Source organism: Ceraceosorus guamensis (genome assembly GCF_003144195.1).
Source record: "Ceraceosorus guamensis strain MCA 4658 unplaced genomic scaffold IE81scaffold_57, whole genome shotgun sequence".
Classification (NCBI taxonomy): domain Eukaryota; kingdom Fungi; phylum Basidiomycota; class Exobasidiomycetes; order Ceraceosorales; family Ceraceosoraceae; genus Ceraceosorus; species Ceraceosorus guamensis.
Window position 1 is genome coordinate 33,649 of NW_020290052.1, and position 23,507 is coordinate 57,155.

Consider the following 23,507-nt stretch of genomic DNA (forward strand, 5'->3'; position numbering starts at 1 on the left):
GGGGGGGGGGAGTGTGAGATGAGTGCGAATGAGTGGTCAGAGTGAAAGGCATCGAGCAGAAGGGTAGAGGGCTGTTGACCCACCCGAACTTGTCATAGTCGAAGCTCTGGTGCGGATCGCATGCGCATCTCGCGGCGTCCTTGCGAGATCTGGGACAGTGATGGATGGGGTTGTGGAAGTATCCAATATCTGGCACGTCCGTCAGAAGCTCGCGCTCGTCAGCAATCCTCGTACGATACGCTAGCTACATGGCAAAGCGTCGGTTGGACTCACCCTCAAAGTAGCTTATCATACGCGGTTCGGGGTATGCAGGATCAGCCTGGTCGAATGGATCGCTGCGCAGCTTTCACTCACTGTATCTCATTACGATTGAGCAACATGGAAGCGGCTATGCTGTGCACCTAGTGCGCAGACCAGAGAACTTTGAGCAGATGTTTGGAACGCTGACAGATGCTGTGCGGCAACTCACTGGCGCATCTCCCCATCTTTCGTAGAATGTGCCTCCGGCAGCGTCCAGGTGGGCCCAGAAGGACTGGTCTGCGATTTCCAAAGATTCGATCAGCTTGGTGTGGGCCCATAAAGTACAAGAGATGTCCATCAATGCTCACATGCTTGGCTTCTCCAAAGTGAGAGGTCTGCGATCTCGAAATCTGAGCAGAAAGCGACAACAACAGGCCTTGATCAGCACTCGCAGATCACTACAGACTGTGAACGGAACATCGACTCACTCGACCCTATGTAATTGGTTGGGTGGGCACTCTCTCAAAGTCAGTCAGTCAATGATGCAACGTTAGAGGACTATAGACCCACAAAAATGACACTGCAGGCGCAAAGTGCGGACAAGATTCAGGAACTGGATGCAGACTATGTCAAATTCACGCGGGACGCTTCTGCTCACCTTGTTGTAAGCGTTCATGTGTGGCTTTGCGACGAAGCGCAAGGAGTTGTCCGCTGGAATCAGATGCTTGTGCGTATTGATCCACTCTGTCGCGGCGGTTGCTTGACAGTCAGTGCACACGTTTTCCGAATGACGTGTAAGCTAGGCTCACCCAGAACAGACATCTGCGTTGATCGTCAGGCGGGCGTGATAGAATGTGCCTCAGTCAGCCTTGGAGCCGTCAGACTGCTGTGGCGTTCCGATAACACAGCTCACCCAGAGTGTCTTGATGGTTCCCGGGCTTTCCTTGATGGTGATCACAAAGCCGTACTTCTTGCCGTTGTCTGTCACCAAATGCGATCAGCAAAGATGTCGGCTTTGAGCTCGACATCGTGCTTCTTGACTCACCTCTCATAAACCTGAAGGGATCTCGTCTGCGCATGTCGCAGGGGTATTTGACGCCAGGTCTGCAGAGCAAAGGTGCAAAATGATCTTAAAGACAGCAAGTGACGTCGAAAGATTGCTTGATTAGGCTCACTCTAATCTCCAGTAGTAATCGAGGTTGTCGAGCATCGGATGGCGCCAGAAGAAGCCGGACTGATACCTGTGAAGAGGCATGCCGTGCGCAAGGGTCATCGAGCATTTCAGCCATCAAGCAGCTGATCGAGCCCTTGACGCCTCCATACACCCACCTGCACATTTTGCGGTAGCTCAGACTATCGCCGTATAACATTCCGCCTGCCTTCATCTTCTTGAAGCCTTCATACATGCGCGTCTGATCGATCCAGCTCGGGATGTCCCAATGCTCCTTTGGTATTTCTGCAAAACGAGCCTCAACACCAGCGCTGGATGCGACAGCCTTGACTTTAGATCGAAACCATGGCGAAAAGGGCAGACCGGGATCGGAGAGTAGGATGTACGGATACCGCGCATGTTTCTCGCCATTGAATGCCATCTGAACTTCCCGGATCGTCTTTAGTAGCGCATCCAGTTCCACTTCGCGAGCCAGCATCACGAAGGCTGCTCGAGGCTTGCGACTGTCCAATCTCGTGCCATCGCTCCCAATGATGGGCCTCTTGGGCAAGGGATTGAGCTTGGACAAATCCAACTTGGGCGGCTTGTATCCCGACTCTGTATTTTCGAGCGCGTCGCCTCGGAGCCAATTCAGCCAGAGGACGACGAGACACGCGATGCACAGAATGGCAACTTTGGTCCGCAACAACATCTTGAGGTTGCGCTCGCTGTGTACTCCCCCTCCTTGATGTTCGGGGCAGGAGGCGTTCAGGTTTGTGATCTGAGCTCTTGCGGATTCTGTACACAACTTCGTCTCGTGTATGCTCGAAGATCGGCTATCTTGAGTAAGCAGTACCTCGAAAGCCCGCCCGCATGACCCTTGAGAACCCTTCGCAGCGCTTCGCGGGCTGGGATGCCCCGGTCAGACAAAGGTCTGTGAAGGATTTTTTTGGCGCAGCGAATGGCTCGGTAGTCTTGAGCCTACGAATCTTCTCAAGTAGTCTGCGAGTTGCAGCAGCAGAGATGCATCCACCAATCTGCTCTTGGTGAGCAAGTCATGAATCATGAATGTGAAGATTTAAGGTCACCTCTGGTGATCGAGGAGGTGCAATCATCCAGCAGCAGCAGCATGAGTGGAGCTGCCTTTTACTTTTTCATCTCAGATCCACGCTGCTCCCCCGATTCCCACCTCAGCCCTCGTGCAGCCAGGTGCAGCGAGCGTCGCTATAGGATTCTTCCAAAGGAACGCACGCAGTAGTGCGAGCCGAGGCAGTGGTCCTCGATCTCGTTGCGACCGGCCGGCCGGCCTGCCGCCTAGCGGATGGAGCTGCATACATGCAGCTGCATAAACGATTCCCGGTCTTTGCGCCGACTCGCGAGTCGGCGCGAGTTGTGAGTAGAGGGATAAAGAGCGGCAAGCAGGCTATCTTTTTGAGCGGCGTAGCTGCAAAGGTCAAGCCACGATACTCAATCGGGACTCGTGACTGTGACAGCGCTCCGCCTTGCTGCGCTCACACTTGACTCAACTCGTGACTGACGACTCACGACTCGTGAGTACCGGTACGACGCACTAAGCTCTTTGTCTGACAGCTCGATCATCGTCCCTGTGAGGCGCGTGCGCGTCGCGCGCGACGCGTTAAATAGCGACGCGATGCATAACGCATGATATCAAGTTCGTCACGCACGACCGTCGAGATCTATCGTATATTTGCAGTCATGAGTGTGAGCTTGAGTCGTGACCAACGATCGCGATCAGCTCAAGACGAAGAGACGCATCAAAAGGGAGACGTTCTAGATGATTGCGGCACAGGAATCCCGGTCCACGGCTGTGCGGAGATGTCAGAAGGTAGAGACCGCCAGATATCAATTTGTGAGCGGTGCGTGTGTCGGAGTATAGCGCGTAGACATGTGATGACCCGTCGCGCGGCCCGTAAGAGGCTGTGAAGTGAGGCGTGTGTGCGTGAGCCACGCGATGTCCAGTCGTGAGTTCATCTTTGAGTGTGCCCGCACAAATTAGCTGTTTGTAGACAAGCTGCGAAGTCTTGCTCTCGGGCTTACTCGTTGGCCAGCGGAAAATAAAAGTGGGACAAACGCTGCCATGAGGTCAAAGCCAGTCGCTATCGTCTTAGCGATACGTGACATCAAAAATGCCGCTCGCTGCTTGCCAGGTTGAGAGCCTTGTATGAAGAGCTCAAGTGCGTATCTTGAGAGTCCTTTGTTTGCCTTTCACTTATCAACAATGCGACTGTGTGCACACGGCGAAGAATGTCGTTATTGCGAGGCTGGCTGAGGTGCGCGACGGCGCCTGGCCCCTCGAGACGGCCAAGTATAGCAGTGAAAGGGTTTACATAAGACAAAATCTGGGACGATCTATCGACTGACTGACTAGCGGCTCCCGCTTCTTGAACAAATAAGAGGGATACAAAAGTCTCTACTGTCTGTCGAGGTGGCGGAAGCACCTTGTCCTGCCATGAGGTACATTCAATATCACACCTGCTTGTCTTCGGTTGAGAACAATTGGCACTATGACGCTGTGCTCACAGAATCTTGCACCTATCGACTTACTTGATCTACGCCACATCTTGCCATGAAGCTTGACGTCTTGCATCGCTATCGTCACGAGAATGGCGTTCACTCGAATGATCGAAATCGTCAGCGTCAGCGTGTCAGGCATAGACCCATGCCCCCTTACTATTATTCGTCTCTCTCCTAAGAGAAAATCACCCAAGCGTCTTGAATGATCAGGACATTCGCCTTGACCGTCGCGGAATGTGAGGGACGGCTTTTTGGTACGCCAACTTTGTGCAGGCGCAGCTTTCCGGAGAGAACACGAAGGTCGTAGCGCGGGTTTTTCCAGAGAGGCAGATACCTAGATCTGTACATTGTCGAGCTCTCTAGACATGTGACAAGATTCGGTGCTTAGAGGTTTAGTCGGAGGTAGCGCCACCTTATTCGAAGTTGGCCCATATCATGACGACGAGTGCTTCCTTTGGTAGAACGAAGTTGACCCGTGATTATAACCGGACGTCACTTTTTTCAGCGTGTTGTCTGTGCTTGATATGTCGCATACCTATACTCATTGATTCAGGCGAAAAGGATAGTAGTATCGCGATTAGATGGTAAGTTCTGAGTGCCTAGATGGCGCGCGTTGAGCAATCACGAGCTCCTGGCGACGAGATCGCTCGGTATCAGCGTCACACAGCACGCGGCAAGAGGGCCAGCTAGCAGCAAGACGCGGCCCGAGCTGTGCGGCAAAGGAGGCGACGTGCAGAGCGACGCTTTCGCATCTTTGGTCTTGACCATGATCCCACGCCAAGCAAAAGTTGTCTAGCATCGTGATACATCATCCACTTTGCCTTCAGCATCATTCTTGATTTAGAATCACAATCTTCAGTCGTCCCAGCGACGAGCTTTCGCTATCATTTGCGCTTTCGGGCCACTTGTGCGAATCGCAGCCTAGCCGAGCAGTCTTTAGCCGCGCAGAGCAGCTTTCTGTAACGCACCAGCGGCGCAAGGGCACTCACTCGTGACTAGACCGATCGCGAACGTCCCAAACGCGAGCGGGAGCGGGGAGCGGAAGTCTGCGCGCGCGCTCGTCCTCTGCTGCACGCACCGCCCTACCCCGCCCACTCGCGTCACGCCCTCGTCGCCCGTATAGGCTTACGTCTGCTGCGTTCGTGCTCCCAACTGAAACAGCTGCGAACGCATCTCACACACACATACACCATCAAGAGCAGCGCGTGATCAGTAGCTGGTGAAGAGGCTTACGTTGGCGTAGCCGCAATCACTGCTTCTGCCTGCGCCGAGCAAGATCAGGCCCTTTTCGCCATGCCGGCTACTCTGCTGCCTCGAAGCGGTGTGGCCGCGCGGCGTCGACCAAGCAGTCGTCAGCAGACCGACAACGAGGATGGCGATGACTCGGCAATGGGAAGCAGCAGGTCAAAGCGCCTCGTGCGAAAATCGCAAAAAGTCATGGAGAATGAGGAATTAGAGATGCGCCTAGGCGGTCCGTCTGCCCGCGGACGCCATCGTCGTGTGAAGTACCCGCCAAGCATCCAGCACGACGCAATGGACTCACACTCGGCCAAGCATCATTCCGCAGCTAGCACCTCGCCTCGCCCTCTGAACGCAGCAGAGCGTGCTTCTTCATCCGCTTCTGCTTCATCCATCAGCTCTCTCTCGGCACCCCCACCCGCCTCCCAGACGGCTCCACTGATGGAATCCGTCGACTCTCTACCTGCCAGCCCTCGCAGAGCCCGATCAGGCACTACCAAGACCTACAAGAGCAGAGTGGTGGTGGACTTGACCCGCACTCCTCCGCTCACTGCGAACGCTCGCAACCATCGAGTGCTGCGGCCCAGACTTCGAAACGATACTACAGCATTAGAGGCGAGCAGCGAGGAGTCGAGCAGCGAAGGCGATGCGAGCGATAGGCCGCGACCGGTAAGACGGAGGCGAAAGGAGCAGGAAGAAGCGTCTAATCTTGTCCTGATGAGTCCGAGACAGCGTCGTCCCGCCAATCGGTTTTCTCCAACACTGCTGACTGAGCAGCTGCAACGTCGAAAGTCCATGACGGCCAGCAGCTCATCGGGCAATACGCGAGCAGCAGAGCCCACAAACGGGCGCCCTTCAGAGTCTGCGTCGATTGTTCCCTCTAAGAGGAAGGCTTCTTCCTTGCCGAGGCGTGCGTTGCAGCGCAGAGCAAAGCAAACTGCTACCACCTTGCTTGCTGAACATCATTCAGGCGGATCAAGTGAGCGCTTCGCTTCTAGTGTCGAGGTAGCGTCGGACGCTGCCAGCAGTGAAGCGGAGGAAGAAGAGACGGCAAAAGGGATGACGGTGGACGAACGAGAAGAAGATCAAAAGGAAAGCGGAGGAGAAGCAGCAGAGGCAGAAGAGGACGAAAGGGAAGAGGGGGAAGAGGATGGCGAGCAAGGTGAAGAGGAGGCGGAGGAGGAGCATGACGAGCAGGGAGAGGAAGCAAGTGAACTGGCTGAAGATGACGACGATGTTCAGAACAGCCATCCTGTGATGCGCAGGGTCAAGCGGCGCGCTTCTGCGCCTGGCACGCCGGGCCTTAGGACTGGCAAAGCTCTCAGTAGGACCTACAAGTCTGCTGCTGTTGCCCGGAGACGACATTCGAGCGGGACTCAGGTCTCGAGTCAGCGATCTCTGCGCGCTCAAGCTCAAACTTCCCCCAGTTCGAAGACTCAGTCTCGAAATGGAAAGTCAAAGAAACTGGCAGAGAAAGGAGTTGCCTCTGACCCCAATCAAAAAGATCGACCTTCGAGTTCTAAGCGCCGCCGCTTGACCGATAGCGATCGGCAGGCACCGCAAAGCGAGTCTGTCGCTTGCAATGGGCTTGCAGCCGCTGCTCCTGATTCAGCTACCTCCTCCAGGGCAAGACCTTCTCCATGGCAAAAGAAGGTGGGTTGTTGCACGACTGAAAAGAGAGTCAGCGTCCGGAATATGCTAACCGACCCGTGCTGTGCTTCGACAGGCATTCTTGAGCGCAGGCCTATACTCTAGCACATTCAAGCTGTCATCGCCAGAGAAAGCACGCAAAGCTTCCCGCAAATCGTTGCCAGCCGTCAAACCACGCGGGACTGTTCGCACGCGCGTTTCCGAAGGCACCTCGGCATTTCCTGCGCCTGTTCACTACGGCAACACACTGCTTGTCGAGCAGAGAGACTTTCGGCTCGCGTACCCGATCGCGAAGCGTGGAGAAGAGCTCCGCGACAAAATGGACGCAAAGAAGAAACCTCCACCCTACAAATCCATCTCGAAGAATAGATGGGTGTCGCGCAAGCGCATACATGGTGAAGTGCCGGTGTGCATCTGCGAGCCGTCTAGCAATTGCGGAGAGGAGTGCATGAACAGGGTGCTGCAGTACATTTGCAACCCGAAGCAGTGTCCATGTGGCGAGAGGTGCACCAACATCTCTTTGGCAAAGCGTGCCAAAGTGACGACTACAGTGACATATGTAAGTCGTGTGCGACGCAATCTTCGGCTCACATGCGTGCGCTGATGCGCCTATCCTCGTGAAATTGTGGGCGCTAGTATGGAGAACGCGGATTCGGTCTGCAGACCCAGCAGCGCATTCAAAAAGATCAATTCATCGACGAGTACCGCGGCGAGGTGATCAACCTCGCAGAGTGCGCACGTCGCGTCACTGACTTCTACAAAGCCACTGGCAATTTTTACTTTTTGGACTACGACAATGCTGCGGGCGAAGTGCTTGACGGAGGTCTCAAGGGCAACATCACCCGATTTGCCAACCACTCTGTAAGTCGACCAACGCAAAGATTGGAGAGAAGTGTGCGCCATCTCTGCTGACTTGCGCGTCATTGCCAGTGCGATCCGAACTGCTACATCGAGAAGTGGCTTGTTTGCGGATCGGATGAGGAGCGAGATGCAGAATTCCAAATTGGCTTGTATGCGCTGAGGGACATCGAGCCAGGAGAGGAGCTGACCTATGATTATGGTGAGTGGCTGCATCCCTACACCCTATTACCTCGTACGTGCCATAGCAGAAGCTCACTTACGCGCTTACGGCCTACTGCAGGATGGTCTGCGTTTGCACGCAAAGCTGTTGCAGGAGGCATTGCGGCAAGAGGCGCTGCTGTCGGCTTGAGTGGCAGCGCATCATCATCGAGTGATCCCTCAACGAGCGCAACCCAGATTAGCGCAACCTCTGATACCACTGCAACAATTGCTGAGCGCTGTCTTTGCAAGTCAGCCAACTGCTCGGGCATTCTTGGCGGCAAAAAGTTGGCGCCTGGCACTGTGTCACAGCGACAGCTGCTCACACAAGCCGCTGAAGCAGCTGCTTCCGCCTCTGCCCGGGGCAAGAGCAAACGTGCGAAGGCGGCGGCCGCGGCTGCGGCAGCAGCAGCAGCGACAGCAGCCTCTGCTACTGGCTCCGAAAATCCGGATAGTAGTACGCCGGGGACACCAGGCTCCACGTCTGTTTCCGCGGAAGAGCGTCGCGCCGCTCGGCAGGCCAAAATCAGTCAACACGTATCCACTCTCGTACGGCAACGGGCTGCTAAGGAAGCTGAGCTCGCTCGCGCCGCCGAGGCGCGCAAGGCGCGCAGTCTGGCCAGATCTCAAGTGGCCTCTCCAAGCCACAGCGCGAGTCTGAGTCCTGCCCCATCAACACCGATAAGCACGCCAAGAAGCCAACAAACCTCTTCGACCCCAGTGTCACCAGCCAGGTCACTCTTATCGAGCATGATATCGTCAGCACCGAGGCGCTCCAGCCGACTCGTCGGCAGTCCCACTGAAATTGAGCGCGCAATGTCCGAAGAGGAAGAGGAGGCGGAGTCGGGCTCGAGCGCCGCTGCCTCGACTGAGAGAGCTTTTGGTCATCTGGCACAAGAAGGGGGTCAAAGTCCGGGTCGGCGCTCTGATGCAAGCGACGATCAGGGTCCCGCGATATTTGACTGGGATGATACGACTGTGCACGACCACCAAGTGGCCAGGAAAGGCAGCGAAAAGGATGCGACTCCTAGCCCCTCGTCTCCTTCTGGTCTCTCCGGTACGACGGTTTCGGCAGGTCCATCGACTGCGCAGATGAACTCTAACGAGGCGCTCGCGAAGGAGCTAGATGAAGTGGCAGCAGATTCTGATGAGACGGAAGAAGAGACGGAACTCGACGTGGTTGCGCTCGCGCGTCTCGCGGAATTGGCAGGCAAGGTCACTGACCAGGAGAATCTCAGCGATGACGATGCTTCGCTAAGCTTTCCAGAGGTCTCGCCTGCGGAGAAGCAGAGTAAGGGAGCCCTGCGTGCCGCAGAGGCGGCAAGTCCTGCAAACTCCGAGCCTCGAACAGTCGTTCACACGCGGTCTGGCCGCAAGTCGGCTGCCCCGCAACGGTGGCAACCCTCACTTGGCCCCACGAACAGCAAGAAGAGGAAGCAAGCTGCGGCGGAGTCTGTCAAGCCTAATCCAAAACGATCCAAATTCAAAGGATTGGGCACTGCATGGAAGTATCGCCCCGCGGAGCCTCATCTACGACGCTCAACTCGAGCACAAGCTCAGCAATCGGGCAGCGTGCCTTGGAAACGCAGTACAGACGAGGGCTTACTACTCGGCAACAAGCCTTCCACCCGAACTGTGAGAGACGACGAGGCTGGAAACGGCTCAAGGACTGCGATTGACCCGAGCGCGCCTAGCCAGGACGAGATCTCTGACCTCGAAGCTTCTGAGGCGCGAGGCCGGTTCAGGCGAGACGCGGGAGAATTGCCGGGCGAATCTGTGTCTGAAGATGACGATCCTGCGGATTTGTCGCATGATGGAGACCCTTCAGCAGCACCAACTGCTCTCGTCAACAACGTACAGCGAAAGCGTCGCAAGAAACGCATTGGGAGACCGCCGACTAAGCCGAAGCCTTGGTTTGACAAGAGCGTTTATCCTCCTGGAACCGAATTCGTAGATGTCGCTGGACGTCTTTACGATTTCGAATACAGCCCTCCGCACGGAAAGAGGGCGAGGGTTTTTTCCCGTGCAGAATGGGAACAGCTCATGGCGGATCGCCGAGATCGGAATGCGTACCTGGCACGTGTGCGTCGCTCCAAGAAGCGGACGGATGACGAGCCTGAAGCTGATACCGAGTCCATGCATGGTGAAAATGGCGCTGTCTTGCGAGGCGAGCCTGATGAGGAGGACCTGCCGGATTTGCTTGGCGACGAATTGCCGGAGGGCGATGCTGACGCGGTTCCCGATGTCGAAGACGATGTGTCGGGTGAAGTCGTGGACGACGGGCAAGATGCGAGCTTGAGATCAAGATCCGAATGCACAAACTCGCCCAAGAAAGTCGCTACTTCCACGCGATATGGTGTAGACCCTCGACGGCCCGAAGACATTCCTGCGGACGACATCGCTACCACAGATCTCGGGAAACTCATGCTTCTTCCTTTTACTCCTGCGATACTTCAAACCAATGGAATGTCGGCGCAAGACGTCCATAGAGCCAAAGGCGCATTCAACGCCCGAGTTCGGCGGCTCAAGGAACGTGGATATGATCCCCAGAACGCTGCCAGAATGGCTTTCAAGCAGTCGGCAGGTTCGGATGGTGAGGGCAGAGGTCCCATCGTGCAAGCCATCAAGATCCTCACTGCGAAGCGCAAAGAAGACCGCAAGTCGTACGCCGCGTGTCAAGCTCGCATCCGTCGTGCTAGATACAAGACGAAAAGGCAATCTGATCTTGCTGAGCGAGCGGCTGATGTCATCAATGCCGAACGGCTCAGAGCGGAGATGCAAGAATTTTACGAGTCGCGAGGAGAGGCCGGACCATCCGGCTCCAGACCACCTCTTCCAAGCACCCTTGCCGACGTCCCGTTTCTCGCGCCTTACTACTTCGGTTCTCCGCCACGACATCAGGGCCCCCCTTCTCCGCAGCACTTGCGGCAATCGACCTCGAGTCCTACGAGGTCGACGCAAGATCCGATCGCTGGCCCTGGACAAGAAGTCCCGGCCCTTTGCCAACAAGCGAGCCCGCCTCCGCATGCGGAGCGACAAGACGCCCTGCCCGACAGCCCTATTGTGCATGGTGAAAGACCCGAACTTCGACAAGGCAGCCCTACATTGCATGCTGAGAGACGAGGCCCGGCTGTCTTGGAAGGAGACTTGGGTGCGCCCGAGGACGAGACAAACTCCAGCAGCCCAACGCAAACCGTGGTGACCAGTGCAGAGGCGCCAGCAAGCCAATCAGATGTTTTGCCAGCTGTGGCGCCGCGGCCTGCGACCTCTCTGAGCCCCTTGGCATCGCGACCGCTCCTTCCTTTGAGCCCATCGAGCGCTCGAGCAGCTTTGGCTGCCGGTCTTCCAGCTCCTTTACCCAGCGCAAGTGCGGTCCAGACGCGACCTGCACCTCTTCCGTGGGATGAGGATGTCACTGGTGCGCCGTGGGGTCCACCCGTCCAAAATCGGGCACGCGCGGCTGTGACAGCAGGCGAAAGACCGAGATGGCCCGGCCCGCCCTTGCCCTCTGCTGTGCGTCTTCCTTGGGACGAGCCAGATTCTCCTTGGGGCAAAATTTTTCGTGGTGGAGGTGAGCAAGCTGCGCCACCTTCAAAAGAGCATCAGGTATCCTTGCCTCGAATGGCTGCACTGCCTTGGGACGAACCAAGCTGGGACGCTGCGTTGGGCAACGGCCAGCCAGGCTTCAGCCGTGACCCACTGCCAGGTAACCATCCATACGGAATGCCAGCCGTGCTCCCTTCCAGTCAACGGGGCCAAAGCATGCATGCTGCTCGACTGAAGACCGACGCGAGCCGTCCAGCATGGGCAGCCCCTGCGCATGTGCGCGCAGATTCGGCAAGCGGCAGTAACAGCACGTCTCCAGCCAAACCGTTGGCACCTCAGCCTACGAACACGACGCAAGGTATCCCGACGAAGTCGTTCTACAGTGCTGGTCCCCAGATCACCGATCCTCATCAGTCACGCTGATTGGCTTCGCGCGCGACTCGCCGCTTTCAAGTCCCTCTTGAAGACCCTTATCATATGAAACGCTTCCCTCCCTTCCCTTTCGATATCTCATCGTGTCGTGTTCTGTTCAAAACATCCGCCACTTTCTCGAGTACGAGCAATGTCACACCATTTTCACGCGATTCACGCGCTGATTGTGCCGAGTACGAAAGAGTCTGGGCTGCATTTGAAGGAGTGTCAGTCTGTGAGTTGGAAGCACCGTCGATGGGCTTAGTGTTATGACGTGACCGCACCAATTGCAGCTAGCCGCCCTCTCCGAGCCGAGCATGAAGGTCACTCGCAGCAAATCTAGCTCAAAGCGCAGCGGTGAATTCGGGGTGAATTCTCGCAAGCTCTCATCGCCAATTTTTTGAATTACGCAAATGTGGGCAACAAGAGGACCGATGAAAGGCAGCGTGCACGATGAACGATTCCTGCGCAGTCAAACAAATGAGCCCCTGTTTTGGTGTCCAGAACGTTCTTCGCGGAAAAGTTTCTGAACGCTCAGGGGTTCTCGCTAACCCATTGGACACCCTTCTTGATGTTCTTGGAAAGCTCTGGCAAGCAAGCCTCGAGGAGCTGCAAGAGAGCAGGCAGGGGCAGAAACGCGATGCGTTTCGTGTCAGTTGGCTCAATTTGGCTATAGCGGTGCGATCCTCAACTGCGTGCGCACCTTCTCCTCCTCGGGTGTGATTTGGCCGACAGGGTGGATCTCCTTGACACCCTCGGGACCAAGAGTGACCTTGGAGCTGAAGAAGTCAACGCCTTGGTCCTTGTAGAGAGGAGAGTCGACATAGGTGCACTCGACGACGTTGCCCTCGCCATTGATGGCACGGATCAAGGAGTTGGAGAACACGGCAGCAGCGTAGGCTGTTGAAGGAAGCGTTGTACTGTGTCAACTTAGAGACACGCGTCGCTCTGCACGCATTTCCATGTCAGCTTGAGCACTTACCCATGGAGAGAGTGGCGCTTCCGGCACCTTGACATCGAAGAAACGGCAAGAGCAGTCAGCAATTTACTCGCTGATACTGCGCTTACCCCCAGGTGAAACAAGTATAGTCTACCCGTAGGAGAAGGAGCTGCACTGCATCAACTCAATGCTCACCATCCTGTGACAGTCGCAAAGAGATGGGGCGCAAATAGTCAGCAATCGCCTGAAATTGCTTGGCGCAGAGCGTGCGAATTTTCCAGCACCCGAATCTTTTGCCTATGTCCACCTAGATACATCATCCTTCATCCATTTAATTTCACACTATTTTACTCACCTTGGCCTTGACGACCTCGTCACCGCCGTATTGGATACGGTGCACGAGCTTCTCGTAAAATTCGCCAGCCTTGACAGCGGATCCCTGCTTGGCCTGGGAAAGGAGAGGAACGATTGTGGGTCCAGAGTGACCTCCAACGCAAGGCACGATGGTCTCAGCGGGGTGAGAGCTTGCGATGCCGCTACCAGCAAAAGACAACAAAAGGCATGTCAGTCGGATTCGTCGCAACGCTCAAACCAGGCTGCAAATTCGCTCTAGGACTTACCTGAGGAAGGTGGAGGCGCGGGTCACGTCGAGAGTGGTCACACCAAAGAGGCGCTTGGGGTCGTAAACACCAGCCTTCTTGAACACCTCGGCAACGATGGGGACAGTGGAGTTGACCGGGTTGGAGATGATGAGGAGGTGCGCCTTGGGGCAGACCTTTGCAGCAGCCTTGGCCAAGTCGCGAACAATGGAGGCGTTGGTCTGAAAGAGCGCGCAAAATGAAGGAGCAAAACGAGATCAGATGCAACGCCGCGGAAGCGAGACTGGAATTGCATAAATGGACCAGGAGGCCTTGCACGCCTTCTCGCACCGTTCGACCAACTCACGTTGAAGAGGTCGTCGCGGGTCATGCCTGGCTTGCGAGGGACACCAGCGGGGATAACAACCAGCTCGGCGCCCTCAAGAGCCTTCTCCAGACCATTGTCCTCCGCTCCATATCCGGTGGTCTGAAAAGCGACGAAAGAAGCATAGCGGTCAATACGGATGGAGAAAGCAAGAGCCTTCTTCTCTCATCGAATGAAGCGCCAGGCACTTACGACGGCGGGCGTGTTCACGTGGCCAATATCGGCAGCGACACCAGGGGCGAGACGGATGTCGAAGAGGCTAAGCTTGGTGACCAGAGGGTCGTTCTTGAGCAACAAAGACAGCTGTGAGTGGGGAGACACGAGATTTGTCAGCGCTGATGATCAGGTAAGGCCATAAAGTGTGCAGTATCTGTGCCCGTGGCTGGAAACGATGGCGACTCTGGACACGAGCGAAGGCACTGCGAAAAACAAGCATTCGTGCACTGAAAGCAGATCCCCCGGGTAGGCCATAGAGATCGCTTCGTGCCGGCAAAAGGCATTGCCTATCGGGCAGGTCCAAAAGACGGCGCTGAAGACACTCACAGGCTGTCCGATACCACCGCTAGCGCCGAGAACAGCGACGGCCTTGTTATTGATGGCCGAGGAGCTGAAGAGACGGCTGGAGGGTGCGGCACCCGAGCGCATAGAAGCGCGCAGAGCAGATCGTGCAGCCAACATCTTGTGCTAGAATGTGTTCTGACGAATCGAAAGACCTTTGGAATGCTTTGCAACTAGATGACGCGCGAGGCGATGTGGTATAGTGAAGGTTGTCCAGAACGTTTGGATACTTTGATCGTCCGGTCAGGACAGCGCTGCATGTGTGCAAAGGACGACGCGCGAGGATTTGATTATCGCACGCAGCGCCGCCCTATAGCTGTGTCGTCTCGCAAGCGCGCGCGCCCGCGTATAGGAAGGAGCCTCCCCATCGCGGCTGCATCATGCTGCTGCTTCTTCGCGGCCTTTCATGCCATCAGAAAAACCGCCCGCCCCATCGAAGCACGCAGCATTTGATTCGCATTCGCATCATCGCGGCGCACCAGCCATGCAGCCAGCCCAGCAGAGCCGCGGAGCACATGCAGCATGGCCGGCATACAATGAATAACAAGATGTTGAAATTTCACATTCACATTCACATTGCTGCATCTAATGGTACCATCTCTGCTGCAATGCTCATCATTCGGTCAGTAGCACTCCACCCTTTCAAATTCTGGGGCGACAAGAGCAAGCGAAAGCACGAGGTATAACCACGATCGAGTTTGATGATACTCGTGACCTGTGCTTGCTTAGCTCCTTGATGCGTGGTTGCTCCGCTCCTTCCACAGGATCGTAATTGCGAGCGCTGTATATCGGATACCCGACCTGGGGCGCGTTGGTGCCTCTTTGAATTTCTTTCCCGATCCTTGCCGACAAAGGTCACGTGTCGAACGTACCGCTCCACGAGTCTGTCTGCGCAAAACAGCCTTCTCCGCAAAAGTCCATGCACCACTCGTGACTCTTCGACGGACACAGCCACCGTGATCGTATCCAAAGAATCCAGGCTCGCTGGCAACTTGAGCATTTCAGCCGCTGTTGACTGTTGAGATGTTACAAAGCATTGCAAAGTGAAAGGGTGACAAAGCAGTGACTGGTAAAAGAGCGGTGCAAGTACGCCGAGCAGTGAAGGTGCACCGCAGGCAGATCAAAGGAGTAAAGACAGAAGACGGAAACACCAGAGACAAGTTGAAAGATCCATGACAGGTAGAAACGTTCAGATCAGGCGCCCCAATTGGCAGATCGGATGGTGTAGATGGTAGCGCAGGTAATAACGTAGAAGCTTAGAAACAAACAGAAAAGGTGAGAGTTCGCCGTCGTCCGCAGTTTAGACTTTGCTCCAAACTTCGGAGCCGATAGCCAAGATCAAGTTGAAAGCATCGTCTCGATGAGCCATATTCGAAAAGAATAGGCTTCCCTTTGTAGTGCGTTGTATCTGCAATCCAGACGAGGACCAAACGACGAGTCGTATAGACTTCGTCTTGACCAGTCCCGCAATCTCTTCTAGCGGCGTCTTGCAGGACTTGTGAGAACCTTCGGGCCGGACATGGTGCAGCGCGACAAAGTAGATCATGCGCGTTGTCACGTGAAGGTGGCCCGGTACCGCATTGTGCTGGCAGAAGAAACTGCCCAGCTTTCGAGGCTTGACCGTCTCGTGACCATGCCTGTCTTTGACGCGATCTTCTAGCGAGAGCAGACCACCTTCCCCATCTTTGAGAGGTCGCATGGGACCATAAGCGACGGCGTGCGCAGCAGATGATCTCATGAGAGGGGTGAGAACATTGATCATGCCTTTCTTTCTGCCCTCTTTGCCTCTGCGATAATCGCTCGCTCGTACCTCCTCACCCTCTTGCTGTAGCGCAGGATCGTTACTTTCGGCACCAGCGGCGACCTGTTGTTCCAGGTGTCGTCGTCGTAAGAGCTGAATAGCGAATTGCGCATCGGTCGGCGTACCCCAAAGTGCCCACCAAATGGGGCTTAGAGGTCGTCGATAGCGCGGGTAGTGTGACTGCAAAGGCAGCAGCAAGAAGAAGCTGACGCCGAGCACCAACCACAAGATCTTTGCCACTACCGCGGTCGGCAAAAATGTCACCAAGGCTGTCGCAATCGAAAAGAGCGTCAGGGTCCGCCAGGTAGCAGTGGGATTACGCCACAATATCAGATTCTTGACCTTTTCGTGGAAATCTGCAATGTCACCTGCGGCCGCTTGCGTGGCGGAACCATACGTCATCACGTAACGCTTGTAAATCTCCAAGATGTCGAGCCGACTTCTGCGCCGTAGACGTTCGGCTAGTCGATCTGCTTCGACACCACGGGCCATTCTCTTGCGAACTTGTTCGTGCAGGACCGAAGCGTCCGGAGGGAAGAAGCGGAACTGGAGAATGTAGTACATGAGCATCAAAAGAAATGCAGTCGCCAAAAGGTTGGTATACCAGAGCAAAAAGTAGATCATCGCAGCTGCGCCAGTCCGCTTCGTGTCCTCCCATCTGTACAGTCTGCGCAGACCGAAGAGCAGTCGCTCCCAAAAGGGCGCGATGAGGTACAGACGCTCGATGTGGCTTCGCGTCTTGCTTTCTCGGTACGCTTGATCAGGACTGCTGTCCAGTTCCTCGGGTGCGTAGCGCTCAACGAGTGCAAGAATGTAGGCGATGCAGAAGGCGATACCATCCACATGAGGTTCACCCTGCGCTTCGCTGGCTGCATTGTGCACAGCTTCATCCGACAAAGGCGTGATGATCTGCCAAGGCTCCTCATCCGTCTGCGTTGTCCGATCAGCACCTCGGTCGTCGGATTTGCTGCGATCGTGAGCCTTGGCGCGATCTGCTTTGGCGGCAACATCGGCAGCTTGCGCAGCAGCGGTCTTGCTCTCTCGAGACTGCTGTTGCTTCTTGTCTTCCTTCTTCGCTTCGCGCTCCGACTTCTCGATGGACCGCTGGCGGAGCCCCGCCAGATTCGCATCGGGCGACTCATTCGGTTCCGGGAGCTCGCGCTCAGTCGTGGTGGTAAAGCCGGTCTCGGGCGCCCACGTGACGTGCGGCTGACCGCTCCTCTCTGCAGGCGGCGAGACGGCTTCGTCTGCGCTGGTGTTCTCTTCCTCTGTCCTACCCGCGCTACTTTCTCCAGCGGCTTCTCCAGCGCCTCTGCTCTGTCTTCCACTCGAGGGGCGCTTCTTTTTGTGACCATGCTTATTCATGGCATGCGGGCCGTTGCTACCCGATTGGCGTGGCTGGGGTCCGCCAGGCCCTTCGGAAGCTGCTAGCAGTTGCAAACCTCGATCTACATGGGTCAATACAGTCACCCTTTTGCCTTGCCGCGCGGCCACTGCCGCTTCGTCGGGCGGCACCCTGAAGTCCTCCCACCTCGGCATGCGTCTCTGTGGGAAGTTCACTGACGCAGGCACCCGCACTTCTCGAGTGTGTCGGCCAAAATTCTTCAAGAAGCTCTCGAGTTCCAGCTCTTCAAGTTCCAAGAGCGGTTTTTGCAGTTGGGCTGACGCACCTCCGCTATGTAGCGAGAAGACTCCCGATGCATTGTCATCTTGACCCTTGCCCGTCTGCCAAGACTTGAGCGAGATTGTAGAAGCGTCGCGCTCGTGATGGATGATGTCGACAGTCTCCTCATCGTCCGACGTGCCTGAGCTGCTCTGAGAATTGCCTGATGGCGCGTTGTTCTTTGGGCGCTCGTCACCGTTCTCCCTCTCGTCTGCGGATGAACCTACCAGTAGATCATCAGAGGCACCGTCTGCGTCGTCTTCTGACTCGCTGAACTCTAATGTGCCGCACGGCGCAGGAGCCATTGCTTTGGCCTTGCTTTTAGACGACTTGTGAGCAATTCGCCGATTCCCAGGGTCTGCGTGTGCCTCTGAGTTCTTGTGCGAAGGGCGTGTGGAGTCAAGATGACCGTGGTGCCGAAGATCGCCTGGGAAGTATCCTCGCTCTTCCAACGTGGGGCCCTGCTGTAGGGTGGGCTGCTGCTCATCGGAAATCTTTCTGACCAAGTCGCGCAACCTGCTCGCCTTGTCGCCGCGTCTCTCGTCGCTTCTCTCCTTGGCCTTTTCCTTTTGCAGCCTGCTAGGGTGTTTCGCAAGCTCGAGATCACGTCGAATGGCAGCCTCTTGCTCGGCTGCAAGACGCGCTTTGAGCTCAGTGGCTGCCAGATAGCTTGCGTAGTCGCCAGTGGGCGCTTCGGTCGGCGTGTGCTTGCCTGTATTCCGCCCGCTGTTTCTACCGCTGTTTCTACCGCTGTTTCTACCGCTGGGATGACCAGAAGCGAACATGCTTGTCCCGCTGGAATGCGACCTCGAGTGATTCCCCTTCCCTGAATTCGACCGACGCAGTTCGTTGGGATCGTGAGAATTGGATGTATGCGGTCGCAACCTGTCCATGAAGCTCAAGATGCCGCTATGCCGCTTGCCCGGACTGTGAGAAGCCAGGTTGGATGTGCCTGCTTCATCGTCTGAGCCATCAAGTCTGTCGAAGGACGCGCGCTCCATCTTGCGAGCGCGCGAGGGAGATGAAATCGCAGGGGTGGAGCTTGTCGAGGCGTAAGTAGCGACTCCTGACTTCAAAGCTGCCGATTGTGCTTCCTGTTGTGCGGCGCGCAAGGGATGAACTGGCAGAGCAGCGAAGGACAGCACTGGAGAAGTGGTAGCCGAAGCAGTGCCTCGCTGTGCTGCGTCGGATACCGAGGACGTTTCACGGTATCTCGCATCTCTGCGCGCCTTTTCGGGAGTGGAGCTCGTGGTGGAGGCCTTGAGGCCAGCAGCGAGGTGTGGTGATGGCAAAGAGATGTGAGAAGGATGCTCGTTTGACAAGGAAGGGCGCGCCGCTTCTGCCGCGGCTTGATCAGCCCTCTCTTTGAGAGATGCAGATGACATTTCGCCAAGACTGGGCCGGCGAGAGACGACGGGAGAGACCCTGGCACAATCGACTAGCAGCGAGGGCCTTGATTACTCAAGCAACGACCGCTCAGCACAGGGGGAGATGGCGCCGACTCAAATATTCAAGCAGAGTGTTGGGCGCGAGCCAGGCTGGGCTTAGATGACGAAAGCGTACGCTTTGGCAGCATTTTCAGACCCGAGGATGGCCCTCGCCTTTGCGACCGCTGAGCCAATGTGCTGAGCCGCTGTGGGCAGACAGAGAGGTCAGCGTGTCGAATGCTACCTTCGGTGTTTTGAAGTCACAGTGTAGGCGGCGGTCCGTATTCCGAGTGGGAGTAGCAGGGTGATGCAGACGTGGATTTGTAAGTGTGAAAGGGTGCAGTCTGTACAGCAGGTATTTGGCAGCAACAATCGAGCAGAGAGCCCTCTCGGGCCACAGCGATGATCGTCTTTGAGCTTTGATTGCTTTGAGCTGCTGAAGTCATGATTCACATGGATAAATCACGAGTCAAGAGTGGATGCGCAGCGCTTACGCGCTGCGGAGTCGTCGGAAGCAAAAGTTCATCGACTTGATGCTGCTGCTGCTGCCTGGCTGCCGAGGCTGCAGCTTTGAAGCAACAGCAGGCAGTGAGCGGTATGCGGGTGTGGAGGAGCAACGGGGCAGCGGCGGAGGTTCTGGTTCCTCCCCCACACACAATTTGATTCGCGATTCCGATTTAGAAATTCCACCTCTGCTGAAGGCCTGTGCGGGTCGTGCAACTTCCTAGTCGTGTTTGTCGCGCCACAGCTAGCTTACATGACCACACAGGTCTGTTTGCTCTCATCTTTCACTCACGACTAGACCACGCGGTCAATCATCGCTGGGATCAATCGCTGGGTCGGCTCACTCTCGTTCACGATTGCACGCCGTGAGAGTCTGCAATTCTTAGCCGGCTCCGCTTGCACTGTGCTCGCGACTAGTCAGTCAAGACGGGTGCGTGATGCGCGCGCGCAAATCTATATACCGTATACAGACCTTTTATGCTTCCTCTCTCTCGCGACGTCCGAATGTCCGATTCACGCGCTCGCATGCAGCAGGCAAGATCGAGTGCCCCGCCACGCCAAGAGCACCGAAGAACTGAGCGTTCCTTGGCCATGCGTCTTCTCGATATGGCAGCGCCAGCAGCTGAGCCATCACAATTAATTGTAAGATTCATCAGATTCAGATTCAAGATTGTGAATGCCGACATGCCTTCGATCTGTGGGCGCCACGTTCAGTACGAGAGCACAACGCACGTCAAGTATTTTTGAGTGTACAGTATAAGACGGCTTTTCAAGCATCACGAAGGCGTCCACACTCCGACTTCTGACTCGGACTGCTGTCCCCCGAGCGACGTGCCCACCGATTCGTGACTGTGCAAGCACTCGATTGCTACTCGCAAACTGTCAAGGTACAAAAACAATGTCGGATCGAGATCAGATGCGAATCAGTGATGTGGAAGTTGCACAGCAGCTGAGGCGGGTGTATGACGTGGGAGCCTTCGCAATTCCCCACTGCCATGGCCAACAGTCGTAGCTACTCTTGATATTAGAAAGGACACGCATGGAGATGCGCGATTCATGGATTAACGATTGACGATTGCTGTTCTGCTTGCAGACACACACAACTCTTAGGATTCACGCCCCGAGCCGCGTATGACGGCTAGGTCTTGCGTACGAGCTGGGCGGATGAGAGTGCGCTCAAGACGCTCGCACGTCCCGAGGTCTAAGCTCACCGTCGTCCCCGTCTTCGACTTCGACTTCGTTCATTCTTATTGCTTCACCTACGATCCTCCTGAACGTCCTTTCTGCGGCAGCTTGAGCTTCCTGCGACAACGACCGTTGCAAGATGGGTCGGGTGGGGTTTCCCGCTGGCCGCGCCCTAAATGCTCGTTTTGCGCTCGGGTCATTTCATCACACACTCGTGTACTGCCATTCCGATCTTATCTGTCGGTCTGCCAGTCTTGCTTGAGAAGTTAGGATTGATGCAAGGCGGACGAGGTGTCAGGATCTCTACACGGCCCTCGATACGCAACTCAGGATCCACACTGATCATACGAGTTGATGAGAGACGCTCGAGCGAGCCGCGACTCGTGTTTCCAGCGCGAGGACTCAACAATCACGAGTAGGTCTCAGATCAGAGGTGCTCGCTGACGGTCAGCCTTTTTGCACTGCCCTAAGTCGTGGGTGCGAGCGTCAGACGAATGAAGTGTGTTTCCTCATCGGGCGAGAAGCGACCTTCTGAACAACGACCTTCGAAAAGCGGCTCGTGCAGGAACCGAATGCAAACTCTGTCGTGGCAGGTGGTCACGCGTTCTGAAAAAGCTGCTCAGTTGGATCACCACATCGTCCGCCATCCTTTGGCATATGCAGCGCCAAAAGCGCAGACTCCTTAAAAGTATTCGGTATTCGGGGAGCAGACATAGAATTGTTGGCGCTAGGGCGATGAATCGTGGGACGTATTGCAAGACACATCCGCTTTATAACGCTCGGAGGTGCTGGTGGAGCGAGAAGCGCAAAAGGTCCATCGAGTCTAACAGGGCTTGGGTAGTGAGAGCGGAGGAAGACGGTAGTGTGCGCGCGCCTATAGGATTAAAGAGGTGGACTTCTAATCTTCGGCGAGGTCGTCCTCTTCTAGAGCCTCGGCCTCAGCCTCTTCGTCGATCTCCTCGCCATTGCTGGTCTTGGCAGCTTTTGGAGCGGGCTCGTCATCCTCATCCTCCTCGTCCTCGTCGCCCTCGTCGTCGTCATCCTCGTCTTCGTCTCCCTCTCCCGCCTTGCGTTTCTTGCCAGAAACCGCATCATCCTCATCCTCGTCACTTGAAAAGAAGGGGCAGCCAGAATTAGCTCGCCTTTCGAGGCGCAATGTTGTGGCAGTTGACTCACTCTACGTCCTCCTCGTCATCATCGTCTTCATCCTCATCTCCGTCCTCTTCCTCGCCATCCTCACCATCCTCGCTGCACGACCACAGAGCCTGCAATCAGTAATAGACCTTGCGTCACGATATTGACGCGACTGGCACTCACTCCTCATCGCCCTCCTCCTACAGACACCAAGCAAGAAGCAAGAAAGGCAGACTCAAGTCAGCGTTGAGGACGACGAAATGGATGCAGACGCGTGCGAGTCACGCAGGAGCGCGTACCACGCGTTTCAAGTGAAACACTTCAACCGCCGTTGGGCGCCGGTCATTCCCTTTGATTCCTCTGCTATGGCCGAATTGAAGCCTGCGAATCGAGTCACGCGACGACTCACGAAATCCTCATCGTCTTCCTCGTCCTCGTCGTCATCGACATCGTCGTCTGCCGTTTCGTCCAGCTTCTTGGTGGCCTCCTTGGCAGCTCCGCGTGGCTCTGCAGAGACTGCCTCGGCCTCGGCCAGCTCCTGGTTCTTGGTGTCAGTTGCGCCAGCCATTGTGACCGTTACGACCTCTTGAAATTATGTGGATAGATGGCCAGTTCGGGGAGCTTGAGTCAGAAGTTGATGTGAGCTTGGTGATGCTGTTGGTGGTAGAGCAGAGCGTTGTCCTAGACAGGGCTAGCGACTTCTTCTTGAGCTTGGATGGACCTGAAGGAGGCACACCTGTTGGCCTCGCTGAAGCGCGCGAAGTGGAGCAGCCATGCACCAACGCGGGTTCGGGGGGGGAAACAGGGAGAGCGGGGGGTTCTGTCTGCGTGTATGCGCGTGCATGCTGACGCGGCGCGTTGTCGACCCTGCCCTGGCTGTCTGCATGTGCGCCAGCGAACCTTGGCGTGTATAGCGCGTCAGCACGCGCAAATGCGACGGCAAACAAGAAGAATCACCCTGCAGCAGCAGTGTGCACGAGCCACTTCTAGCTGACTTTATCGCAAACGTGCATCACGCGCACGCTTGTGCACACAGCAACAGCGCAGCGTACTCACGATCGACCTGCCGCTTTGGGCGACGCGCTTGCTCATGCTCCCCGTAGACAGCAGCCCCAGGCCCATCTCACCGCGTGACTCTCTCGGCTGAGCTGTGTCTCACAGCAAAATGACGCGCGCGCGCACTCGCTACATGCTTTCCAGGGGGCAAGCGCGCGCGATCACACCCGGCCAGCAGCAGCATTCAGATTCTTGATTCGAAATTCACACTCATCGATCACGACTCACGTCCTTTGATGAGCCATGCAATCGTAATGTCAGTTTGCTTGGAGACCGAGACATGTATCTCTTTATCTCACCCTGCTATGTATATATATGGCTCGTCATTCGCGCGTATCGGATGGCGTTTGGGTCTCGGCCGAGTCACGAAAAGGAAAGTCATCTTTCGACTCGAACACGTTCAACCCCACCCCAATCCAAACACACACCAACGTCGCACGTACCGT

The 23,507-nt window shown here is 56.0% G+C and overlaps 5 protein-coding genes across 5 annotated transcripts in view; 1 reads left to right on the forward strand and 4 right to left on the reverse strand.

Annotated features, from left to right (window-relative positions):
• IE81DRAFT_360363 (hypothetical protein) overlaps positions 1 to 2,102 on the reverse strand; it is a gene marked incomplete at its 5' end in the record, with an annotated part of 2,539 nt that extends 437 nt beyond the window's left edge. The window contains 10 exons of the mRNA XM_025516716.1: positions 84 to 189; positions 274 to 284; positions 355 to 401; positions 470 to 537; positions 609 to 650; positions 880 to 999; positions 1,147 to 1,221; positions 1,286 to 1,344; positions 1,416 to 1,481; positions 1,570 to 2,102. Coding sequence (XP_025367928.1) covers positions 84 to 189; positions 274 to 284; positions 355 to 401; positions 470 to 537; positions 609 to 650; positions 880 to 999; positions 1,147 to 1,221; positions 1,286 to 1,344; positions 1,416 to 1,481; positions 1,570 to 2,102 — 1,127 coding nt within the window. The remainder of the gene's footprint in view (positions 1 to 83; positions 190 to 273; positions 285 to 354; positions 402 to 469; positions 538 to 608; positions 651 to 879; positions 1,000 to 1,146; positions 1,222 to 1,285; positions 1,345 to 1,415; positions 1,482 to 1,569) is intronic.
• Positions 2,103 to 7,034: 4,932 nt separating this feature from the next.
• Positions 7,035 to 7,873, forward strand: IE81DRAFT_279160 (SET domain-containing protein; the record flags this gene model as incomplete). The annotated part of the gene is made up of 3 exons (XM_025511489.1): positions 7,035 to 7,380; positions 7,458 to 7,675; positions 7,745 to 7,873. Coding segments are annotated over 3 exons (693 nt in total), but the record flags the coding sequence as incomplete, so codon positions are not given.
• A 4,163-nt stretch (positions 7,874 to 12,036) lies between these two features.
• Positions 12,037 to 14,684, reverse strand: IE81DRAFT_325230 (malate dehydrogenase). The gene is made up of 8 exons (XM_025514452.1): positions 14,277 to 14,684; positions 13,926 to 14,036; positions 13,716 to 13,835; positions 13,391 to 13,590; positions 13,122 to 13,306; positions 12,813 to 12,839; positions 12,534 to 12,730; positions 12,037 to 12,439 (listed from the first exon to the last, which is right to left on the reverse strand). The coding sequence occupies exons 1-8, from the start codon at positions 14,409 to 14,411 to the stop codon at positions 12,365 to 12,367; spliced, it is 1,050 nt and encodes a 349-aa protein (XP_025367930.1). The 5' UTR covers positions 14,412 to 14,684; the 3' UTR covers positions 12,037 to 12,364.
• Positions 14,685 to 15,441: 757 nt separating this feature from the next.
• IE81DRAFT_203401 (hypothetical protein) lies at positions 15,442 to 19,291 on the reverse strand. Its single transcript, XM_025510897.1, has one exon. The coding sequence runs from the start codon at positions 19,138 to 19,140 to the stop codon at positions 15,592 to 15,594; it is 3,549 nt and encodes a 1,182-aa protein (XP_025367931.1). The 5' UTR covers positions 19,141 to 19,291; the 3' UTR covers positions 15,442 to 15,591.
• A 2,198-nt stretch (positions 19,292 to 21,489) lies between these two features.
• Positions 21,490 to 22,931, reverse strand: IE81DRAFT_325232 (hypothetical protein). The gene is made up of 4 exons (XM_025514453.1): positions 22,415 to 22,931; positions 22,189 to 22,205; positions 22,048 to 22,119; positions 21,490 to 21,980 (listed from the first exon to the last, which is right to left on the reverse strand). Exons 1-4 carry the CDS (start codon positions 22,571 to 22,573, stop codon positions 21,770 to 21,772), a joined length of 459 nt encoding a protein of 152 aa, XP_025367932.1. The 5' UTR covers positions 22,574 to 22,931; the 3' UTR covers positions 21,490 to 21,769.
• Positions 22,932 to 23,507: the final 576 nt, after the last annotated feature.

What these genes read in the sequence shown, in the direction of transcription:
- IE81DRAFT_325230 (XM_025514452.1), bottom strand. Translation starts at nt 14,411, where the DNA reads ATGTTGGCTGCACGATCTGCTCTGCGCGCTTCTATGCGCTCGGGTGCC. An exon ending in CGCGCCTCCACCTTCCTCAG is followed by an intron (nt 13,307 to 13,390) that starts GTAAGTCCTAGA and finishes TTTTGCTGGTAG; the next exon opens with CGGCATCGCAAGCTCTCACC. An exon ending in TCACACCCGAGGAGGAGAAG is followed by an intron (nt 12,440 to 12,533) that starts GTGCGCACGCAG and finishes GCTCTCTTGCAG; the next exon opens with CTCCTCGAGGCTTGCTTGCC.
- IE81DRAFT_203401 (XM_025510897.1), bottom strand. Translation starts at nt 19,140, where the DNA reads ATGTCATCTGCATCTCTCAAAGAGAGGGCTGATCAAGCCGCGGCAGAA.
- IE81DRAFT_325232 (XM_025514453.1), bottom strand. Translation starts at nt 22,573, where the DNA reads ATGGCTGGCGCAACTGACACCAAGAACCAGGAGCTGGCCGAGGCCGAG. An exon ending in GATGACGAGGAGGACGTAGA is followed by an intron (nt 21,981 to 22,047) that starts GTGAGTCAACTG and finishes CTTCTTTTCAAG; the next exon opens with TGACGAGGATGAGGATGATG.